The 23,744-nt window shown below is 35.2% G+C and overlaps 1 protein-coding gene across 11 annotated transcripts in view; it reads right to left on the reverse strand.

Annotated features, from left to right (window-relative positions):
• PPIP5K2 (diphosphoinositol pentakisphosphate kinase 2) overlaps positions 1-23,744 on the reverse strand; it is a 66,362-nt gene that overhangs the window by 12,035 nt on the left and 30,583 nt on the right. For 7 of the 11 annotated variants that reach the window (XM_062019510.1, XM_062019513.1, XM_062019517.1 and 4 more), the window contains exons 6-25: positions 23,153-23,307; positions 22,653-22,754; positions 20,857-21,018; positions 19,616-19,737; positions 17,982-18,083; positions 17,362-17,448; positions 16,381-16,456; positions 16,186-16,295; positions 15,067-15,152; positions 14,425-14,550; positions 14,198-14,319; positions 10,568-10,750; positions 8,435-8,576; positions 7,154-7,377; positions 5,586-5,713; positions 5,268-5,382; positions 3,854-3,961; positions 3,651-3,767; positions 2,798-2,971; positions 378-551 (exon numbers count right to left, since the gene is read on the reverse strand). In XM_062019510.1, coding sequence (XP_061875494.1) covers positions 378-551; positions 2,798-2,971; positions 3,651-3,767; positions 3,854-3,961; positions 5,268-5,382; positions 5,586-5,713; positions 7,154-7,377; positions 8,435-8,576; positions 10,568-10,750; positions 14,198-14,319; positions 14,425-14,550; positions 15,067-15,152; positions 16,186-16,295; positions 16,381-16,456; positions 17,362-17,448; positions 17,982-18,083; positions 19,616-19,737; positions 20,857-21,018; positions 22,653-22,754; positions 23,153-23,307 — 2,615 coding nt within the window. The remainder of the gene's footprint in view (positions 1-377; positions 552-2,797; positions 2,972-3,650; positions 3,768-3,853; positions 3,962-5,267; positions 5,383-5,585; positions 5,714-7,153; positions 7,378-8,434; positions 8,577-10,567; positions 10,751-14,197; positions 14,320-14,424; positions 14,551-15,066; positions 15,153-16,185; positions 16,296-16,380; positions 16,457-17,361; positions 17,449-17,981; positions 18,084-19,615; positions 19,738-20,856; positions 21,019-22,652; positions 22,755-23,152; positions 23,308-23,744) is intronic. The other 4 variants (XM_062019519.1, XM_062019516.1, XM_062019518.1 and 1 more) reach the window with 1 other exon arrangement.

Below are 23,744 nucleotides of genomic sequence, written 5' to 3' on the forward strand. Positions count from 1 at the left end.
TGGTATTGGTTGCAATTATTAAGAAAAAAAAAATCAATTTACCTACCACCAAATTAAGCAATGCTGTTTTTAAAGTCTTAAAGGACAACTAAACCAAAGCAGAAATCTGTTTCATTAGGCAGTACACTGGTTTTTTTTTACTGTGGTAACATTTGCAATTCCTACAAAGAAACCAAATTTTTAGGAAAACCATGTAACACATTAAGTGGAAAAACATGCACTTGCTCTTTTTCCCCCAACCATTCTCGGGAAGTAATTGTAAGAAGTGGAAGAATTTGCTTCAAACATAATCCATAACAAGGGATTAGATGTCCTTAAAGACAGTTGTTTGTTGCTTGGAATGCATAATAATGTTTAATGAAGTAAAGTTTAAAAACCTGTTGCCATGAGCCAAAAATACTGGATGTGAAAGCCAATGATTTAGGGGAGACAGGGGAAGAAGTGATTTGTTCCCCTGATCTGCGTCTTCGACGCCCAGTACCCACACCACTGGTGTAATGCAGCCAGGTACCAATACACTCTGGGCTAGACACACTCAGGGGGCTCTCTTCCTGGAAGTGAGAAAGGGGGCAAAAAACAGCAAAGCATGCAAAGTTAGATTCAACAGAGCCAAATGAACAGAAAAGAAAAAACCCAATCTGCTTGCATCGTTTTATATACTGCTTTTAAAACTATTAAACAGCAAATACAGAAGATTAATATTACAATATTAAGAAGTTATCAGTCCCACTTACATATTTTCATCCAGTTATATCTTTCAATACAGCACTTTAATCAAATTTCTGGTATGAAAGAAAAGTAATTTTTATCAATAATTGATTCATAAGAATTTCCCTCATATTGGAAACAGTTCTTATCCTTGACATACTGTTTAATAGTTTTCCCCCTCTAAGTACATTAAGCTTTCCTGGTTTTTTTCACTGATAGGCTACACCCTTGTCTAAAAGATTCTCATTTTTAGAATTGTCTTTGAGACTTCACAGCTGACTCACTGGTAGAACCACAAACCTGACTGGTGGTAGTTTTCAAACCTTAAAATAATCCCTAAAAAATCTTTGATGCTGGACATCTGTTAAAACTTCCAAAGAGGACAGTGTCAGGCTGAGTTCCCCATGCCCTACATCATTACCTATCATTAGCTATCAACATTTTTAGCAATATAGAATTTGATTTCTACTGCTGATGAGCCTTATTTTACTGTTAGAATTCTGGGGATTTTTTAAATTTTCATGACTTGATCACAGTTACAATCGTCCTGTAAATACTGCTGACTATACTCCAGATTAAAATTTCCATACTATCTCACACCTGACAGTGTCCTTTGAAATTATTGGACATAGGTGAAAAGAGAGTTGCTTTATAGGAAAGAAAAAAAGAGAAGGCTCAAGGCATTTGCAGTTTAAATTGCAATGAATTTTAAAGACACTTGAAAATACCATTTGATTTAAATATTCCAAGTACTGGTTTTACAGATTTCAGTCGGCCAGATGAAACTTCCAAATTTTACTTTAAAAAAAAAAGTTTCACAGTGTATGTTTTATTTAAATTTGCTCTTTTTTCCCATAAGATAAACAAACACTGGACGCTGAAACACACTCCATTTCAATATGTATTATTTGCAGTCAAAATTTAGCAAGTTATGTTACTGATACGTTTGAAAGTAATGTCTACATAATTTATGAAAATAATTAAAAGTTTGAAGAAATAAGACTATTAAGTTGTGTGCACATGAACTCATAACTAGGAGGGGAGTTTGCATGATCATAGTGAAAACAGCTTTTAAAAATCCAACATATTGATGTTGTGAGCATTTGTGTATGATAAAACTGGGAAATAGAAAATGTAACACATTCACATTTATTATCTCTGTTAATTTCTGGAAGTCATGTGAAGTTATACAGATATCCTTACAAAAGGAAACCATGCATTTTTCTCTTCCACACTACCAATAACCAAGTTACTTTCAAATGTGTAATAGTTTCACTGCATACAAACAACTCATTCCCAACAGAAACATAAAAGGAAAAGCTTTTTGTGTCAATCTTCATTTCTGATGGTTTTAAGCAACTTAAAATGAGGCAATAAGAAGCTGTTAGTCTGTTTCTAGCATTAATATCACAGAAGTGCCACTATATACCATTTGAAGATCTACCAGTCAAATGAACAAATGGGATCAGTGATACCACCATGCATCCCCCCACTTCTGTGACATTAAAGCCATATCGGTGAACCACACTTAGATGTTGCAGCCTTCAAGACTAGGCTGTTCAAGATGTTACCTAAAGAATTCATGAAACACAAATCCCATCCACTTAAAAAACCAAAAAGCTTCCAGTTTATTCTCTTACCTTCAAATGCTTGACAAGGAGTCACTTTCACCCTACATGAAAGCAAATACTGCAGAAGACATGTGTCTCACCTCCTGTACCTCCCCTAACACCCCCAATCCCTCCATTCTCTCTCAGCATAATCACCCTGAAGGTTTGCTTAATTCTGAACAGCTGCTGTCTTGTAAGGATGAATACAAAAGCAATGTATGTTAGTTTGAAGACGTAGGTTTAGACTGATAAAGTCTTCATTTTCAAGTATCATTTTTTTCTAAAATGTCTTGAAAAAAGGAAATAAGCCTTTTCACAAAATAGTAATTCATAAAAAAAACCCCTTCAGGCAAAACCTGTTGTAACATAACATCATAGTGGTTCTGTGTAAACAAAAGCAGAATTACATTTGGTTTTGTTTTTCTGAAAGTAAGCAAAAGTTAATTGCTGTGAAAGACATCTGGAACATAAATACTTACTTCAACAGAACCAATCTTCCTGGATCTTGGAAGGGGTGACTTTCTGTGTATGTGAATTGGGTCTGATACCATTGGCTTGAACATCACTACTGACCGATCTGCTTCATCTCTTTTAGGAGCATGTGCCTCCTCGTCACTATCATTTCTATGAGAGGTTTTCTTTGAGCCATCGTTCTACAGACAATACATAATTAATATTCAATTTAACTGCATGCCTTGCAACATGAAGACAGAAGTGTCTGTTAAATAAAACCTCTATATAAACACAAAGCAAGTAGATTTTAAAAATAAAATATGTAAATCACATGTTATTGAAGAAATTACACTAGACTTTGACAATCTACCTATATATATTCAGCAATCTACCTATATGATATCATAGAATCATAGAACAATAGGGTTGAAAGGGACCTTTAGAGATCATCTAGTCCAACCCCCCTGCAGAAGCAGGTCCACCTAGATAAGGTTGCATAGGAACATGTCCAGGAGGGTCTTGAAGACCTCCAAGGAAAGAAACTCCACACCCTCCCTGGGCAACCTGTGCCAGGGCTACCTCATCCTCACAGTAAAATAGTTTTTTCTTATATTTAACTGGAACTTTTTGTGTTCCAGCTTCATCCCATTACCCCTAGATACAATAGAAAAAAGGGATGCCCCAATCTCCTGAAATCCACCATTTGGATATTTGTAAATATTAATGAGATCCCCCATCAGTCTCCTCTTCTCTAGACACATTTGTGGCACAAGTCACATTTGTATTTTTTACCACACAAGTTCCTAGTTTTTATTTTAGGTATGTCCACATCCAGAAAAACTAACTTTTGCTTTAAAGAAACTCACGATTATTACCTACCTCTCTCGAGGCAGGTCTGTATCCATACCCCGCTGGTAAATTTTTATCTTCCTCACAGCCTTTGGCTCCTGGACTAAAGTGTAACTCTACATGAAAACGTTCTTCTGAAGAAAGTTCCTTGGGGAGAATGATTAAATAAGTTTACAGTTTGATACATAGCTCAGTATTACTTGTTTCTGAAGATATTTATCCATTTTAAATACCTTGTTTGGATCCTCATAAAGCATGATAACAATCTGTGTCATGTAATTGAGTTCATTGACAACATTTAAATAATCCATAGCTCGTTTCCACTGTTCATCTTTTGATTCCTTATGAAGGAGGAAAAAATATCAATAAATAAACCCCAGCTACTTTCTTTGCAAAGACTGAAAATTTCCTTTTCCCCATTTACATACATTTTTAATTCATAGCATAGGTATAAAGATTTTCACAGCTAAGGAAGAGAATAAAGATAAAAACAGAAAAAACAATGACTTGCTATTACTCATCAAATGAATGAGAAGTGGAGACCTGAACTTTTTTTTTACTTTTATGTATCTTTCATGTTCTTTTGCCAGTGTCCAGTGACAGAGGCACCATTTTAAACTCTCCTGACAGGAATTGTTGATTTTGTAATAAACTCATTTCAATTAGTATATTGTGGAAAATGTTTCCAGATATTGCTCTGCCAGTCAAACAGAGTAAATGAAAGCTTCTAACATATAGAGGTAATGCAACCATCACATCCCAAAGTATTTAAAATTAATATTTACCTTTTTTCATCCCTGGAAAAAGTACATTTAGTAATCTACCTTACAGGAAATTAAAAAATTTATCAGCTTAAAACTAGGAGTGTATCTGCTGAGGCATATGTCACAGAGGTCTAGGATTAAAAATGCCATCAGTGAGTCCAGTCGTCCATTACCAGAAGCAAGTATGTCAATACAATTAAGAAGTTAGTATATTATCAAGCTCTATTTTGGAAGCAGCAAGGTAGGAGCTTTGTGGAGCTGCATTTATTCTCTCCAAGAGCTCTGTTAGGTCATTTCTCAATCTGGAGACCTTGACTTTTTTAGTCCTTAGTTTTAAAGCCAATCAGATGAAGAATAATGCACCACCTTCAAGGTATTCTGTGACAGTATAGGAAAGAAAGACAATCCACTGCAGAGGAGAAACTCTGGCCTATGTGAGCATTCCTGAAGTCAGGTAGGGATATCTTGACAATTTGTCAATATTCAAAAGTAATGAGCCAGTCCAAAAATGAAATGAAGAGAGCCCTGAATGAGAACTTGAAGGAAAAAACATTGTAATAATTATAGGTGACAATGTAAGACAAAAAAAAGGATTATCTGGCCTTTTCAAATCACTTTATAACCATATATATGGTTATAACATATATACCAATGGAACTCAGCATTACTTTAAACGGTATGCTGATTTCCACCAATGTGCACGCCAGCAATTTGAAACATGTCTCTGCATATGTAATAACTGAATGAAATGTTTGAAAAAGTGTGATAGATTTCAAAACCACCTCAGAAAATTAAGCTTTCAATTGATAGTTTTAGTAACATTGAGTCCTTTTAGTTCCTCTTAAAAATGTCAGAGCTCTAACAGAAAAAGTGTTTAACTTACATCACACAAGGCACCATAACGAAGGGTGGATAATAGCGAGTGGACGTGACTCTCGCTGGTGAAATACAGCCGTGTACGAACATGGCGTTCAGGGGACATAACACCTCTGGAGTAACTTGAAAGAAAGAAAGAAAAAAAAAATCTATCAGACCATAATGAGATGTGTCCCTATTTTAGAAATAGCTGTCAACAAATAAACAGATCACACTTTTTAAATTAACATAAGCTAGTAAGACATTTCAAATATGAAAGCTGTGGAATATCTCCATTAAATCTTAAGGAAATTAAAGTGACCATGTGAGAAATGAAGAGACTTACAGAGGGTGAAGCTTATTCACAGTATCATCATCTTGAGTTCTCTGAAGGTCAGAACGGATTTTTCTAACTAGAGGAGTGCAGTAACCTTTGGCAATCTCTAGTTTCTCAGCCTTCGAAATACCATACTCCTGTGTGAAAAGAAATGGGACTTTTAGAATTCATTTAAAAGATTAAAATGCCTTCTAATTCAAAGATTGTATATCAAAGGCAATTAGACAAAGTCTATTAGTTTGCTCTGGTTGCAAACTGTTTTGTTTAACATTTTTATTAGATTTGATTACGGACATCTCTTCAAGTAACAAGTGGTTTGCCTTCTTGCTGTTTGACTTGACAGAGTGAAACAGATTTGCATTCACTAGTTAAAACACAAAACTCAATTCACCTTGTGATATAAAGAAGTTTGTTTTCTTAAGGAAAACACTCAGGGAGAAATAATTTTCCTCCTCTCTACTCCCTGGATTTAGAAATGTTTGATGCTTTTCATCTCACCCGATTTATTTTTTTTTGAACGGTCAACGAATAGACATAAGTATAGTACCTATTTAATATGTTGTACCTTAGTTTGGGGTAAACCACCCTAGAAGCACATTTCCTTTGTGTTATGTAGGCTTACCAAGTTTTCTTTGCTTTCTCTCCTTTGGTACGTGTCCTCATTTTACCTACTATTCTTCTACATTCTATTCAAACTTTAACCTTAACAGGCCCACATAACACGGAACGTACTTAATACCATTGTCCTTTTTGTCCCCCTTGCTGTCAAGGGAGTTTGAGAGATGAGGAGAGAAATAAGCTTCCTCACTAGCTGCATACAATATAGATAATATCTCTCTTACAACTTTAAGTCTCTGTAACTGTATGAACACTTGGGTAAAAATTTAGTCTGTTCTGCCCTGCTATCATAAGACAATTTCATGTCCTACAGCCTACAACATTTTAGAGCTAACCTCCATTTAACAGTCTGCAGTATATGGAAGTTTAATTTGTCTGCTTCTCACTTCAAATTCTATGGAACATAGAGTGTACATTTTTGTCATGGACTGTTAGCATTTTGAAGCAGCAGAAAAGTCTTTTTAAATTTGAACTTTGAAGCAGCAGAAGGATCTTTTAAAATTTTAATTGCTTAAAACAAGTTAAATTAGATCTAACTAGTTAATTAGTTAAATCCAATCTAAGTTTAACAGTGTCATTTGCAGAGACTAAAAGTGAAATTTCTAAAAGCAGGAAAAAGGAAATTAAATGCAATTTCAGAATACAGAATTATTCACAAAGGCTTCACCTAAATCTAAGAAGAATGACTGAGATGAACCACTTTATTTTAGAACACTGCAGTAAAGGAAGCAGACATTTTCACAGCTTAAAATTACTAGAAAGACTCACTTTGAACACAGCTTAATGAATTATGAATCATATTTTTGTTACAAAAAATCATTAGCTTGCTACTAGAAAATAAGGGGTAATATTAAATACAAAATACAGGACTCTTCAGCGGAAAAGTGCAGTCCTTCTTACAAAATTTGAAAATGCATTTATTCTCCAATTTATTCAATTTAGTAACCAAAAGTGCTTACCTGAGGGATCACAATGTCAGCTAAAGCCTTTGAAAGCCTGTATAATTCCATTGTGTTTTCTAATTTTAAGGAGCCATTGTGTTGCACATCGTATTTTATACAGTCGTAAATATCAGGAATTTTGCTAATATCGTATCTTCCATTTTTTGTTTTGAAGTCTTTTTCCAGCTTGGCCCACCTGCGCAGCATCAGTTCTAATGTTTCACTATGGTATAGTTGAATATCTGGATAGACACACAATTCATAAGTAATCAAGACCATTCAAGTAACAAAAGGAAAATTTTAATTACATAGCATTACATAACATTTGAATACAGAGGGATAAAAGGAATCAAAGATGTTAACTGAGTTACTTCTAAGAAGAGGGAACAGATGTGCATATGGTTAAGTTTTACTGCCGAAAGCATCATAACTACATCAAAATAGAAAGCTTTGCTGCAGAAATGCACTACTGGCCCTTTAAGGAGAGTTACAGCACCAGTCCCTGACAGCACAGCTCATACATATATAAAAAGGCAACAACAACAACAACAACAAAAAAAATTGTAAAAAAATTCAGGGAGGGAGAAAAAAGTAGGAGGACAACATCTCCGGTTTAGAACAGACCACACATCCCATTTGTCTCTCTCTCCTACATGTGTCAACAGCAAGAGCCAAGAGAATGGCAGAAAAGATGGATTATCCCCATCTCAGGACAGATTAGGCTAAATAGACAAAAACTACTGATACTATGTATAGGTGACACTTAACACTGCTCAGCTTCAGAACAGAACCTGTTTGCAAACTATACACTACAGAGAATGTCAATAGCAAATATTCCAGTATTTATCTAGCACCAAAAAAGCACCGTGGTCCCTTCCAGGTCTAGTTTTCTTGAGTCATTGGTTCATTATTCTATGCAGTACTGTTACACATCTTATAGCAGGCAACAGGTCTTCAGCAAAGATATTTAAATATAAAAATGTACCAATGTAACAGTTTTAGTACCATCTGCTTTTCCAATTACTTTCGTGTCTGTGAAGTTTCAAATAATTAAGACAGAACCTTCTACAAAAATTTCAGGGTAGCCTGAACTTCTGAACACCACAGATAGTCCTGACCTGCAATACGACCATGTGCTCCTCCCGCTTTTTACTTACAACTACTCATACGGAATCAGACTGTGAAAATCCCTAACCCATTGCTGATTAACGTTCTGCTAAAAGCAAGTTTAATGAAGAAAAGTTACAATTCTCCCCTCAGACGTAAACAAGACAACAACTACAAAAAACGTTTAAGTACCTGTAGACTTTGGATCTTCCATTCTTTGCCTTATCTGAGAAGTCAAGCTCTGGATCAAGGAATAGACCTTGTCACATGTCTTTACAGGATTTTTAATAACCTGCATTGATTTTATCAATGAGATGCTTCCAGATGGAGTAAGCTGCAATTTGAGATAAACACACAATTATCTAAACAAACTGACTACTTCTGAAAGAACTGGGGAGATCAGATAAAACATATGACAGATTCCAAGTATTGAAATACATTCAAGCAGGTTGATATTTTTGGAACCAATTTATCAATTATCTGCTCTCTTTGAAGCATTATGAGAAGAAAATATATTGAAAGGTAGTAAATTCAGTAGATATTTAAAGATGAGAAGAGATTCATGGGGGAACTAATCCTATACACTGTGTGCAGTTTCAGGAGTTACTGAAATGGCTTTTTGTTTGTTTCAAAACAGGAAAATTGGTTGATGTTTAAAGTTTTGTACGTACTTAGCAGCCTTTTGCAACTTCAAGTAACTGCTGTATTCAAAAGCTTACAAAAAGGTTTGTAAGAAATGTTATTGTTAGGCTATGTGCCTTCACAAAATACTTTTTAAATTAAAGCATCCTCCTTAACATAACTGGAGGGCAGAACCAGATTTGCTACAGGAACTGTTACTTGAAAAAAAGCTTTTCTTCCTGTTTTAGGGTTTCTTCCTACAGGACTGCAGCACACAAAGAGGCCCTTTAAATGCACATATATCAGGAACATAGAAGATGTCCCTCAGAGCTGGCTTAATTATATAAATTGTAGAAGCTACAAACTATCACCATCGAGTATTGCTCAAACAATACAGTCAGTATCAAAGTAAGGCTTAGCCTCATTTCTTCACAAAGTCTGCATAATCCAAACGAAGCAAATAATGATCCTACACATAAAACACATACATAGTTGCACTTTCCCCAGTTTCCTCAAATGCATGGGATAATTCAGATACAGAAAGCTTTCGCTCTCTCCCTAACAGTGAGCAGTTCCTATCTCCTTATTCCTCCTCCTTCCTTACTCCTACCAAGTAAATCAATAGGACAAGTGCTCTGGCACAGAAAAAAAACCAAAACTGTATTGTGTTCTGAAATTGCAAGCAAGTTAAAAAACAACCCAAAACAATAAACCAAAAGAAGTTATTATCACTTATCAAGTTATCAAACCCAAGGGTCAGTTACTTTTAGTGACTGTTTTAGAAAAGTGTGCTTTATTAGTTCCAGCCACATTTCTAATCCTGTTATATCTATAAAGCAAAAATGGGGAAAATAAAAAAATCCCTGAAACCTCATACCCTCTCACTCTTCCAGGTACTGCCAGTTCCACAGCTGGCAGTAGTTTGGATGATACTTTTGATCTATATGTTTAAATGAATTTCCACAGATTATATATGCCGAGTAGCATAATTATTTGTTGATAATTTCTCTGAATACCTTTTTAAAAATAGCAGTTTAAGTTTAAAACTCAGTTGAGGACTTTTATTTAGCTGTTGTACCAGATAGAGTATGGGCAATTGAAAGACAAAGAAGTCTCTTAACAACAAACATTACTTACATTTAAAACCAGGAACGATCATGTGAGCACTGTACCAAGTCAACATATTAACTATATTAATACACACTAATTTAGCATGTTAATGAGACCTTTTTTTCACTGACTAGGAAGCATTCTATTAGTTTTCAGCACCTCATTATTCTTAAGAGTTAAAAAATTAAAAGGTCTTGTAGCAGATTAAATACTTAAACAACTGCAGAAGGCAGACAATACATTTTGTAATATTACACCCTACCAAATTACAGGTTACAGAAAGTATAGCTTCATTTCTTGAGTAACTAAAATATGTTTAAAAGAACAGTGTGAACAATGGAACAATCAAACAATGGAATAGTCTCTATGTACTCCTTTTTAAAAGTTTGCAGCTATTCTGATTATGCAAACTGCAAGACATCTCAAAATATCTAATATTGCAATTGATAATAAGAGCTTCCTTCGTAGTTCAGGCAATTTCCAGGAACACAATTTTTCAAAATTGATACATAAAATCACTACTCTTTACTTTTACAAGCATTTACATAGCTATTTATTTAATTTCATTTCATAGGAAACTAATTATATGCTAACCTTATCATAGTCGTCAGCAGTAAATTCTCTGTCTCTCTGGAGAATTTCATGGAGTCTGGCTTTAACACGATGCTGACAGCTGCTTAAAGAATCACTGTCACTGTCCAACAGACCATTCATATTAGCACTTTTTACCATCTGAACAAGAATAGGCGTCAGCTCTCCCTCTAAGGCCAGTAGTCCCTGAAGCAAAGAATACAATTAATTGGACAGATAAAGATCAGAATAAAAAAACCAGACAAGTATTTAAAAACAACCAGCCAAAACACTAACATAATGTAAAGATTGTATCACTTGCCCATGGGTTAAACAGGGATTTGCCAGACAGTGCAGGCACTTGCACAGAAATGGTCCCCAAGACACCAGCTTAGTGTGACAGATTACTACAGTTGGTGCAACAGCAGATAATGATATGCCGTAGAGCACACTCCCCAGCTCCAGCTGAAATGATCCCATCATCTCAGTGATGCCAGCACTGAACCTGGGAGGCCATAGCTGCACAGGTCTTGTGTTGCGGAGTGCATGGTGACTTCTCCCTGAGGCTGGGAGCAACAGTGGCCTGACTTGTGGGGCACATGCTCTGCAGAAGTCACCAAACAGTAGCTATGGGTGGTTAATAAACTGAATAGCATCTGAGAAGACAAATGGGAGACAGACAGGGTTCTTTGCAGGGTTCCTATAGAGACAAAAGCCCAAATCCTGTTCAGCACAGAAGGACAATCAAAAACTACAGCTGAACAAGAGATCAGTTCTTCCAAAACAGAAATTTTTGTGACTTTTCTGGTAACAGAAAGACTCTGCAATAAGGAAGGAAATAGAGTGATGTCTCAAGTTTAGAAGAAAGCACTACAGATAGCGAAAATACTTTTACACGAACACATGCAGCATGGAAAAAAACAGGAGAAATGAGAAGTCTGAACAGTTGCACAGCTTTAAGTTTGTTCAAATTACAAATATGTAGTAGAACAGTTCACATGAATGGAGCTCTCCTATAGCAAGATACAAGTTGGAAGACTGTTGGAAGCCAGGAAGGCAAGGAGGATGAACTGTATATAAAGGAGAAGCTTAAACACTGGGACATTTGCTTTCAAATCAGTGACAAGCAAATTGAGACCTTATCTGTAAGGATTAGAAGACAAATTTAAGTACAGAGCAACATTGTGATGGGCCCTCTAGTACAGACCACTGAATTTAAAAGTGGAGATAGATGAAACCTTACAATCAACTGGAAAAAGCCTCTTTACTGCAGGCCCTGTTTCCTGTGGATGCCCTTAGCCCTGGGTACCTCATGCATAAGCAATATTTTAGGAGACAAGCAATTGTCTGGCAAACACCCAGGACAATTCTTTGACACAGTTTGCTGACAAACTATTAAGCAGGAAGATTCCCCTAAACTTGTTACTCAGAAGTGTATGGCAGTCTTAATAACTGAAACCTGATATTATAAGAGATACTTGAAGTGAACAAGATGAATAATTGCGTTAGAGTCCTGGACTTCAAACAAGCAGACTTTACTTTCTTCATAGAATCTTATGGAGGAATGTCCTGAAGGACAAAGTTGCCTGAGACAACTGGATGATCTCCAGAGATAACCTCCTCAAAGCACAAGAGTAGTCCAGCTGACACATAGAAAGCTATGCAGAAGATCAGCATGGACAAAAAAGGAACACACAGAAGGTAGAAGCAGGGATAGCCTACTTAGAAGAAACAGAGACATGACCTGAAAATGACAAGGACAAGTTTAAAAGTTGAATGGAGATACTCTGATACAGATACAGAACCAGGCAACACTCAACTCCTGCGGATACTCAGAATTTGACTCGATATAATTCTAAGCAACCTCAGTCAAACCATCTCTGTACTGTGTGGAGTTGGACTAGATAACCTACAAAGGCCCCTTGAAACCTAAACCTATCACTCTATATTATTACTGAAACTCATTCACCTAAGACAGACTTATGTAATACTTGCACTGTCTGTGTCCCCCTACACAATTAAAAGATCTGTATCACTGAAATGACAAAGTGAATGAATGATTAACAGCAGAAATATTATGCACGCAGAGGGCTACTTGGCAGGAGGAGTGAAACAGGAATTTTCCTAGCATTACAGATATAGGAAGTTCTGAATTATGCATTTTATTGATTACACTATTTTAATATATCTAATTATAATATATAATTCTATAGTAACATCATTATTACTAATTATATCAATAGTTCCTAGAAATTAATGTTTCTAATTTAAAAAAATCATGCTTTTTAAATATCACAAAATTTTAATGTCATATTTTAAAAATTCATTAAAAAATTCTATAAAATGTCAAGATATAGTTCTGCTCCTAAGTCTTGCTTATTAGCTATTCATTTTGACAGGGTCGAAGTAAAAAATCTCCTGTAAATAATTTAAAAAACTACTTCTTTTAATTAAAAGGCATGATAGTCTGTACAGTTTCCCGTTAAAACACATGGAAAGTATTTTATTTACTTCACTTTTCTAATAGCTTCAAACCCTCTAATCTCCTCTATGAAGTTACAAATTGAGGAATAAAAGATGGTTTTCATGAAAAGCATTGACTTTGGAACTCCAAATCTTGTGATTTAAATCACTGAAAATTAGGATTTTTGCTCATGTAAAATGAATACATTATCTCAAATCAGTTCTAATGTCTGTACTTTAACCAATGCAAAAAAAAAAATAATCTGCCACGGAAATAATACAAAATTTGAGGAAAATAAGCCCTAAACAAATAAGCAAACTAAAAAGTTCCAAATCACATCCTGAGATGTATCAAAGGAAAAGTGGCCAGCAGGTTGAGGGAGGTGACTCTCCCCCTCCACTCTGCTCTCATGAAAACCCATCTTGAGTGCTGGGATGCCCAGTCTAAAAAAGACATAGACCTGCTCAAGAGTGTCCAGGAGAAAGCCACGAAGATAATAACAGGGCTGGACCACCTGCCCTATAAGGACAGGCTAAGAGATGGAGTTTTTCAGCCTGTAGAAGAAAAGGCTCCAGGGACACCTAATAGCAGCCTTCCAGCACACAAAGGGGCCTACTGGAATGATGGGGAGGGACACTTTATCAGCAAGTTTAGTGAGAGGATGAAGGGTAACAGTTTTAAATTAAGACAAGGGTAGATTTAGATTAGATATTAGGAAGAGATTCCTCACTGTGAGGATGGTGGGGTACTGGAACAGGTTGCCTGGAAAGACTATGGATGCCCCATCCCTGGAAGTGTTCAAGGCCAGGCTGGATGGGGCTTTTTGTAGCCTGGCCTACAGGAAGGCAAAAGAGGTGGAAATAAGTTATCTTTTAAGGTCCTTTCCAACCCAAACCATTCTATGATTCTGAGATTTTGGAGGTTGTTACTGGAAAAGACTAAGCTATATTTCTGGAGTTGTATTACTAAAACCTGTCTGCATCTCCTTGAAGAACTTCAAATGCTTGGCACATTAATTGACTATTTCTTCACTTTGAACTACTCTTTGAAAATACACTTGTTTTACAACACAGTCTAATTTTACACTGTGGATCCTAATAGAACATGAACCTCTCCCAGTTTCCAAAAGAAAAAATAAAACTTAAGAACATGAGAATACTGAAAATTGAAAATACAATTCCACATTGTACCTTTGCAAAAGCTGCTGCAGTCATCTGAACTCGTCCTTCATCAGAAGCGTAGATTTTGAGATCATGTCGGTAAGTACTATGCAATCTCAGTAAACCACATCCAGGAAATCCAGCATAATCTCCTACCAAACAAAATTTTTGCTCAAACTCTCATTTTGCAGGTGATTATCTTCAAAAGGGATTTATGCTATTCAATACATTAAAAAAAACCCTTTTGGTTTTTTTACCTTGTCCACCTGGATACATACATCTGAAAGCCCTTCCAAGCTCCTCGGCTTGAACCCTGCCTGCAGGGGTCAATTCTCCTCCCCATTTTAGAACCAGAAGCAGAGATGGCTCATTTCTTCTGTTATCTAATTGTACACAGAGAAAGGAGATTAGTAGTAAAGTATGCTTTGAGTTCTTGTTTTCGTTTTTGCAAATGAACAAAAATATTTGAACTATGCTGGGCTTCAGTAAAGAATCTCTTCAACATTATAAACCTTTAGTAACAGTCTAACATTAATAAAATACTGGGGGACTAAATAGGCACTTAAACAGTAGGTCCAAGGACCAGAAAAGCATAGAAAAGTTTTAAAGCTGGCAGTAAATGTTGAGTGGACCACAAAACAGTTTCTTTGGTGAATCACTGAAGTTTTTTTTCACACTATTTTCTGTTACAAAAAGCAGTGTTAGAATATAAATTTACTGCATAGCTTTAGGTGTACGATTCAGTAGATTAAGAGACTGTAAATATCTGTCAACAATACAAATATTCATTCAAAACAAAATATTCTTTCAAATTAACATCAAGACACATTATACCACTAGTCTGTGACTACTGAAACACACATGACATTAAGTTATTATGTGAAATAGCAATACAATACCTTCCTCTTCACTGGAAGTCTTTGGGCAACCATGAGGCAGATATGTTAACTGAACTTTACGATTTATTCCTGAAAAATGCCCATACCTGAATACAAACACAGGAAAGTGAGAATGTAAGAGGGAGATAAACACTTTAAATATTTTTCTCCAACATAATAAATCTAAGCTGGACACTGATTTGTGCATTTGACTACCAGTAATTGAAGCAGTGCTTAGAACAAACCTAACTCATCAAGCATTTTGTGTTACAGCATTATCAGCCATTATGCAGCGAAATATTTAAAAACACTATCTACTGCATTTTTTCTACAAGACTGAACATAAAACTGAAAAAACAACCAAAAAAAGCATCTGCAGATTGCATGAGTAATTTATCTATTCAGATTGATAACTATATTGGCTATCAGTATCCAGAATCTCACCTGGAAGTGGGGATGGCTACTACTTTGTTAAGCAATTACATTCTCAAGCAGAACTCAGTTTTTCAAACAATGATCCTAAATGTCAGTAACATCTGTCTTTGCCCTGATTTTTTTCTTTTTTTAAAATTAAAATTATCTACTCTAAATAGAGTTCTGAGAACCCACAGACCTTTAACGAACCTTGAAGCCTTACAGGTTTTAGGGTTTGGGTAGTTTTGGGCTTTGTTTGTTTCTTTGTTTTTTTTAATTATTAAGTATTTCAGACATATGCAAAGCCTTATTTATTTGGAATCCTCCAGGTATGTTGCAAGTAGACAGTACAGATGGTGAAGTTCTTACTGGCTCCATCAGACTTCATTATATCACAAGCGGCAAGAAGTAGACCCTGCTTTCATTTTTTAAACATGCAAGATGATAAAATTTGAGATCAAAGAGACTAACTTTTTTATGTAGCAAGTATACTGAGACATTAGATAAAGCAATAAGCTCAATTAAAAAGGAGAAAAAACCAGAAAGATATCACTGTTCTTCACAGAGTCAAACATGACATCTTTACTCTTGATATCAGTTGTGCTTGAATTAATGTATCATTACATATTTATTTGATAGCCATTGCAATCCAAGTAGTAACTGGTCAGTCAAGGCCAATATAGTAGATGCAACTTTGTTGTTAAGAAGCCTGAAAATCAGACTTACATTTCTAACACGGTCTTTAGCTGTTCAAGTTTTGCTTTACTTTCTTCAATTTCAGAATCATTGTTTTGTCCAAGTTCTACAAGGAGTTGCCTTGCTATATCAAGCACTTCCTAAAGAAAGAAAACATGGGATTTACTTAAAGAAATAGTTTTCTATTTATAAAATACCATAGCAAGAAAATAGAGACAAACTTGCCTGCAACTGTTTTGGTTTTTTCAGTTTCAGTTTTCCAGATTTATATCCATCACATTTTTCAAAGAGATCAAAAAATCTTTAAGAGAAAGAATATTGATTAAAACACGCAGTTAACATGTTAAAATATTATTTGAACAAGTGTCTTTTCAACTTAAAGCAGTCTGAAATGAACACCTTTAAACTGTTTAAAAAGCTTGTTGAAATCTGCAGTACAGAGGTCAAATCAATCTTCATTCAAATCCCATTTGCCAACACATTAGAAAAATAAGAACACAAGAAATGTTCTCTTACTTGCTAAATGGTTTTTATACTTGTTAAGTGGGTTTTTTCAGGTTTTTTTTAAGGAACGTATTCTATATATCAAATGACATATCTGAATATACAGATATGTCAATTCTTAATATTCAAGAGTTTGAACAGAAGTAGGGTCTAAAAATACCAAATGAGTCTTCCTGTAATTTCACAACATATATCTCTGAATACAACCATCTACTCTCAAAACAAGCAACTACTTTTTTACTGAAATTGCACCTAATTTCAGGTCAATACCATAAAAATGTTATGTACTAAAAATTCAGTCATCAGACTTTGACAAAAGACAGAAAGATGGCATGGTAATATGACAGCTCACACAAGACCAGTTATGATAAAAAGACAAAGTCACACTCAAAAGGTGAAACAAACTTCTCTGCTGCATAATTCTGAACAAACACATCTATAGAGACAAATATGTTTTCATTAAGATCAAGCAAGTCTGTTCACAAGACAGCATGTGAAGAAGGAAATCTGTAGAAATAATTTAACAGTCCTGTTAGAAAGAGAGGTGCATGCCTATTAATTAGCTGCAACATCAGTTTGATTTAAAAGAAAATAAAACAACTTGTAGGATGTAATTCCTGCTCAATTCATTGCTTGCACATCCCAAAAAAGTGATCTCTGCGCTAAAGCATGCAAACTAATTTTTACCAAGACTCTACTTACTTCTGATGCTTTACTTCCATTTTCATTTTTTGTTTTGGTGTTCGATCCCCATGGCGTATTACAGCTATAACACATCTAAGCTCCATCCTGAAATTTCAAGAAAGTTGCATTTCACTGTTCTTTAAAACCACCATAAATCAAGACAATTGACAAAGTTGTAGTTATCTGACATAACTACAGAAGTGATGGAAGGATATGCAAGAATATAAGGTTAACGAAAATGATGTAAGGTACAAAATATAAATATTGATTTTAAGACTTGGGTAACTACAGAATATCTATTTTAAGTAGTTTTAAAAACGATTTTGAGGTTCATTACATGAGAGAGCATGTTTATTAGAAGTGCATATTAAGATGGTGCTGGAACAATGATTAGCAGTGCAGGAAGCTACGCATAAAAGATGCTACACTTGAAAAAATCTGCTGTTCTATACTCAGCTTGACTTAGGGTCAGAAACTGTGTTTGCTGGCATAGCAATTGTCATTCCTTCCTTGTTTTCATCACACAAAACAAGCATTCGTAGGCCAAAGTGGGCATACCTTGTGAAAAGAAAAAAAAAATTCACACACAAGTTGCATTAGGAGTTTGCACATTTCAGGTGTAGCAATTATTTTCTTACATTGTTCCAGAGGTGGTTGGCACAATAGGGATGTCTTCAGCTTCCAAAGGAATTGACCATGGTATCTGAAACTGGGGAGCAAGTTCTCTCATTATGATATTTCTAAAAAAGGATTTAAAAAGAAAAAAAACAAACCACAACACACTGAGTTTAAAGCATACAACATGTACAAACGCCAAACCAAGTAGATAATATGCATTTTTAACAACATAGTTTTAGAGTACTAGTGCCCACAAGTCTCTAGATTCTTTTAACTGTGTAATAAAAACCTACTAAACAGCAATTTAAAGCTACTACAGTTGCTACAGACAACATTAGCCTAGTGGCCCTGGGCTTGTAAGAAACTTCCGTTTTTTAACTTTGGTTCCTCAAAGAGTTCCTTGTACATGCTTTAGTTCATTTCAACATTCAGATATTTAAATATTCAGATACCTGATTCCATTGCCTAACTTTAAGTCTCGAATAACCAGCAAGCCATTTTAATCAAAGAGTGACTAATACCTTTAGTAATAATTTCTCAAAAGTTGCTGCGCTAGGACTGGACAATACATAAAATCTCTGACAAAATGATAACACTGCTTCCACTTACAGAAGGTTGTTACAATGTTTCCCAAATATTTCATCAAGATATAATGAATTTCAGATTAATATCTACACAAAAACCAGTAACACAGAGGGACAAATAAAGTGCATCTTAAACTAACATAAGCTAAAACTTAATTCCTAATATTCTTGCAAAAATCTGTTGTTGCTTAACACTGTAAGGTATTACCTTAAGGTATAAAGCAGAAGGAAAAAATAATGAAAGAACTTTTTTCAGAGAATTCAGCAGCTATAATAATTTGAATAAAAGAAATCAAAATGGGTCTGAAAACTGTAACTTGGTAACAAAAAAGTGGCCTAGAACAACAGGACTACAGTTGTCATTTATTATTTCAGCTTAGCTCTTCCTCCATTTAACACGATCCCAGACTATTTGATAATGCAAAAATTCATGCCATAACTAATCAGTGCAGTCTTACTGTAAAGCCAGTTTAAGTGGATAAAACATGCTCAGCCTACTTTGAGGGCAACATTTCACTGGCATAGAGATCACTACCCAATTCTGTGTGATCCCTCATTATGCCTTCTTATGTCCCCAGTATCAAGGAGAAGATGATACAACAGAATACACCTTTGATACTACATTAGTTTGGATCTACTGGTATGAAATCCACAGATACTCAAGTATGCATCAGCTTCAGGTCACGGACAATGTATGTTCATTTGGCCACATATTAAACAGCAGCAAACATAACTATTCACTGGTGCTTTTTTAATTTTAAAAAATCCCCATTACTCTTAAGAACTTATACTTAGGCTTTCAAAATACTTCCTCAGTTCACCTTAAGTCTTCACAAAACAATCAAAATTCAGATGTTTTGGACGATTTTAGGAATACGGAATTTATTTTGGATTTATTTACAGAATTAGGATTCTTTTAAAATTATTTATTTTTTAATTTCATTTAAGGATTTACGTGGTATTTCACTGAAATAATTAATTTAGGACTAAGGATTATGTGTACATAATCTATAGTCACATACAACAGAGTTAACAGGCAAAACTCCTTAAATAGATCAGTAGACTCTTACCCCAGTATCTTAGCACAGTCATCATAGTATTTCATGGAGTTTTTCACGAAACTGAAGCCATTCACATCACAGACATAGGACTGACCATTAGCACGCAGCAAATCAAAGCCACAAACGGTTTGCTGTTTTAAGAATAAAAGACCAAGTCATTATCACCTTCCTTAGGATTGTTTGTTCTACAACAAACAAAACATTTAGATTGTTGTTCTAAATGTTCTAATGTTCTAAATGTATTTTAATATGGCATTTGTCTGAAAACAAAAATATGACAGATTTTATATTTCGCTAGTTCCATGTTAGTTCCATGTTTGCTCATGTCATGCAGCCATCTTCCTGTTCTTAATTTTTTATCCCCAACTTGGTTTTACCCTTCCTAGATCTCCTTAGCAGTATCAGAGTTGGAGATGAAGTTCACATCTGCACAAAGCTAACCTTCAATTTCTACAGCACATGCAACAACATGCCTACACATTCCCCATCCTGTCACTGACTTCCCTCTATGCATTTTTTTTTTCTTTTAAAGAGTGGCAGGCAAGAAATGACAAAATGTCAACAAAAACATTTTGGTCCAAATTTGTCAGGATAGTTTTGACATTGACGTAACACAGACATTATTAGCAGATGTTATTTGAACAGATTAGGTTTTTAAATCTCAAAGCCCACTTTGCTAGGTAACAGAGGTTCACACCCTACTGGCTCCACAATGTGATCACACCTACACATAGGTAACAAGATATATTAGCATAGACAGGTGAGAGTAAGAGACTGAATGAAATTCTGGACAAAGGGATCTTAAAACCATACAATAATAAAAACTATAAAATACTTCAAATAAGGACCTATTGTCAGTACCAAATTAGCATTTAATTGGGCCTAATCTAAACACCAGGTACCAAAAGTTACAAAAACTTAACTACTGAAATTGTCTTTTGCTGACTTGCAAACTATTAACACATTGCATGTACATATTAAGCATAAAACAGATACACTGTGGACTAGCAAAGCACAAGAACAACGTGTGAATTCAGGAAAGCTATGTAACATAGGCAATCCATTACTGCAATGCATTACAGGAAGAATCCCTCTCGATTTTTAAAAAAGTGCAGATGTGGAAATTTAACTTTTCAGGAGCTGTCCAGCAATTTATTACTGCTGGCTCTGTGCACTAAAAACTACAGATGTTTCAAGTAATAAACATTTAAAACTACTTTCCTGTATTATCAAACATTTAATCAACTTACTTTAAAGGCAAGGCATACTTTCCAAGCAATTAGCTTCTCTCTTGCATTCAGGATGACTGGATATCTCACTTCTTTTCCTTCACTATCTCGTTCTACCTTGCCATCCAGAGCTGGAGACTTCCGAGCTTCAGCATGAGCATAGTCTGGACCTACTGTGTACACCTTTGTTGAAAAACAGCAACTTGTATTCAGTGCAACTAAATTACATCATACATATGCAAACATTTTCAGAAGGTTACTCTAAAGTACCTTGCTGTAACCACTTCTCCAGCTTCAGGAAAAACACATCATTTACTGACAATAAGGCTGGAGCATGGGTAAAGAAAAAATAAGAATTATAAAACTTGCTGAATAAACCCCAATTTCTTAATTATGGTCGTACAGAGGTAAAGAATGTTTTCTTCTCAAAAACATCTGCAGAATCTGAAGAGCAGATTCATTTCAGAATTATTTCAGTTCACTTGATTATGGAAATCTGGCTGCAGAACTGATTCTCTTCATTACGAAATATTTTCATATTTTAGGTAGGACTTAACAAACCAAAGATCTGCCCAGTTTTAGACTGAAAAGGCAAGGCCCTGAGAGGATGATTGTGCAGTCTGCTCTGCTGCAGTTTTCATGCTTAGTGAGTGGATTGGGGCACAGGCTAGAAAAGACAGCTCAGCAGCCATCAAAAAATAGATTATCACTTTAATTAAAACCAAAACTCTGTGCTTTGATGAAAAAGTTATTCATCGAAAATAGATGACTGCAAATATTGCTAATTTAGTAAATTCAGACAAAAGGGTTATTAGCTGTTTAATAAAAAGCTGACAGTGTTGTACTTGAAAAAAAAATCATTATTTATTTGCAGTGTTCAAAGTCCACAGTTGCTCCTTGATGACTACACTACAAGAAGTAGTCACAACTGTCCCAGTTGTCACGTCATTTGCTTTTTTTCAGGTTGGAAGAAAGTTTTCTTTTTGGAAACAGTTTGTAAAGCTCTTACACAGTAGCCTGTAAACTCAGATTAACCTATTGCAGTGTTGCATGGTATAACCATCTGAAGAGTATAGTTCATGAAAACATAATAACTTAATGAACAGAGTATTTCCCTCATGTATCGTGAAACGGAAGAAGTTGACTGCAAAGAACTTAAAAAGTAGAGCTCATACTCTATAAAGTGATCACGCATATTTGTTTTGCATGCTTTGTGATAGGCTAGATAGCTAAGACTAACAAAAAGGGAAAGAAAGCAATATCCATACATTACTGGCTTAAAACCTAATCTGTTATTGCTCCATTATAACATAATTTTGTGATATTTAATCTTTACCTCTGTTAAGAAGATAAATGAAAAAGTGGATGAATGAAAATAACTACTGATAAGATCAATGCATTATTTTCTGCAGCTTCATAAAATTTTAGTAACTTCTGTTTATGAGTTAGAACACTACAACAATTGGTAAAATCTATTTCAATTACATATTTCTTTGTAAACTAAGACAAAATACCTAAGCAGCAACTATTTATACAGGAAAGCATATGCCATTCTGGTATTAATAGAACACAAAAGACAATAGTATGTTGGACAACAAGCCTCCAGCACTTGATTCTAAAAACATAAGCAAGGCTGCTCTACATTTCAAGTACTGAACAAGTACTAGAACAAGAATTACATCTTTTACTTATGAACTGTATCAAAACTTCATTAAAATTAATCCTTGACTCAAAGATACACTTTCATCTTTAAAACTGATGAGCTCTTGGAGCACTTGATTGTTCTAAATATAAGTAAGAATGCACAGTTGTCATACCTTCACATCAGTGCCGTCTGTAGGCATGAATTCCTCATAAATATAGGAGCCTGTTTTTCTCACACTGCTTTCAGGAGAGTAAACACTGCTTCTGCTGCCAATCTAAAATGAATGTTTTTCTATTAATAAACTCATAGGTTACTCCCTGAGAAACTCTAAAACTCCTTAAAATAACACACTTGTGCTGAGAAAACACTTCCCGAAACAAATGAAGCAAGCAGGTTTTGATCATTCTCAAAAGATTTCTGTAAGATTTTAGAATTGCACTGATACTATATGCTTCTTTTCATCTATAACAATCTGCAGCGTATGACTTCAAGGAACAAGGGTCTTCAGTCAATCTGTATGTTCTCCTGAAATTAACTTCTCTGATCTGTCAACATTCTTATAGAGTCAGAATATGACAAAACAAGTCCCAGCTAACATACAGAGGACAGAGTTAATCTGCAATTCTGTTTGATATCTGCAACTTTTCAATAGCTTTAGTACAATACTCTCACCTTTCGAAAGAGCCTCTGGCTTCCACCCCCTGCAGATGTCGGATAATAAATGTAAACATTGTGGTCCTCAGCACTAACTGGCTTTTCTACAAACGGCTTTTGGAAAATTTCTCCATTCACTTCCACATGATCTTCTCCTTCAATCAAGTTGCATTCTGAAGAAACAGAGCAAACAACAGAGATAACATACTCACAGAATAAAATTATTAGAGATCCAGGGTAATTCTATAGGTTGAAATAAAAAGATTATACTGTATTTTTGTTTCACTGATTTGTTACTAACTGTACAAAGACTTGATAATCATGTGCTGTACACGCTTGCTGCACCACGTCTATATTATTTTAATACTTTGTTCCAGGCTTTCTCTTGATTCCCTCAGTGTCAGACATGAAATCACCTCCTATAGATGCCTAAGTTTGCACAAGTGGTAATTTTTAAAAAACTTTTTGAAGATAGGGTGTAGAGCTGTTTGTGTCTTTCATCAGTGCCTTTCTCTGAAATATCAGGGGATGGCAGAGGGACAGTGAGCACAGCACGGTGCTACATGCAATAATACTTTTAATGGGCTGAGAACTCTCCAATACTGTGACT

Source organism: Colius striatus, chromosome Z, assembly GCF_028858725.1.
Source record: "Colius striatus isolate bColStr4 chromosome Z, bColStr4.1.hap1, whole genome shotgun sequence".
Classification (NCBI taxonomy): Eukaryota; Metazoa; Chordata; class Aves; order Coliiformes; family Coliidae; genus Colius; species Colius striatus.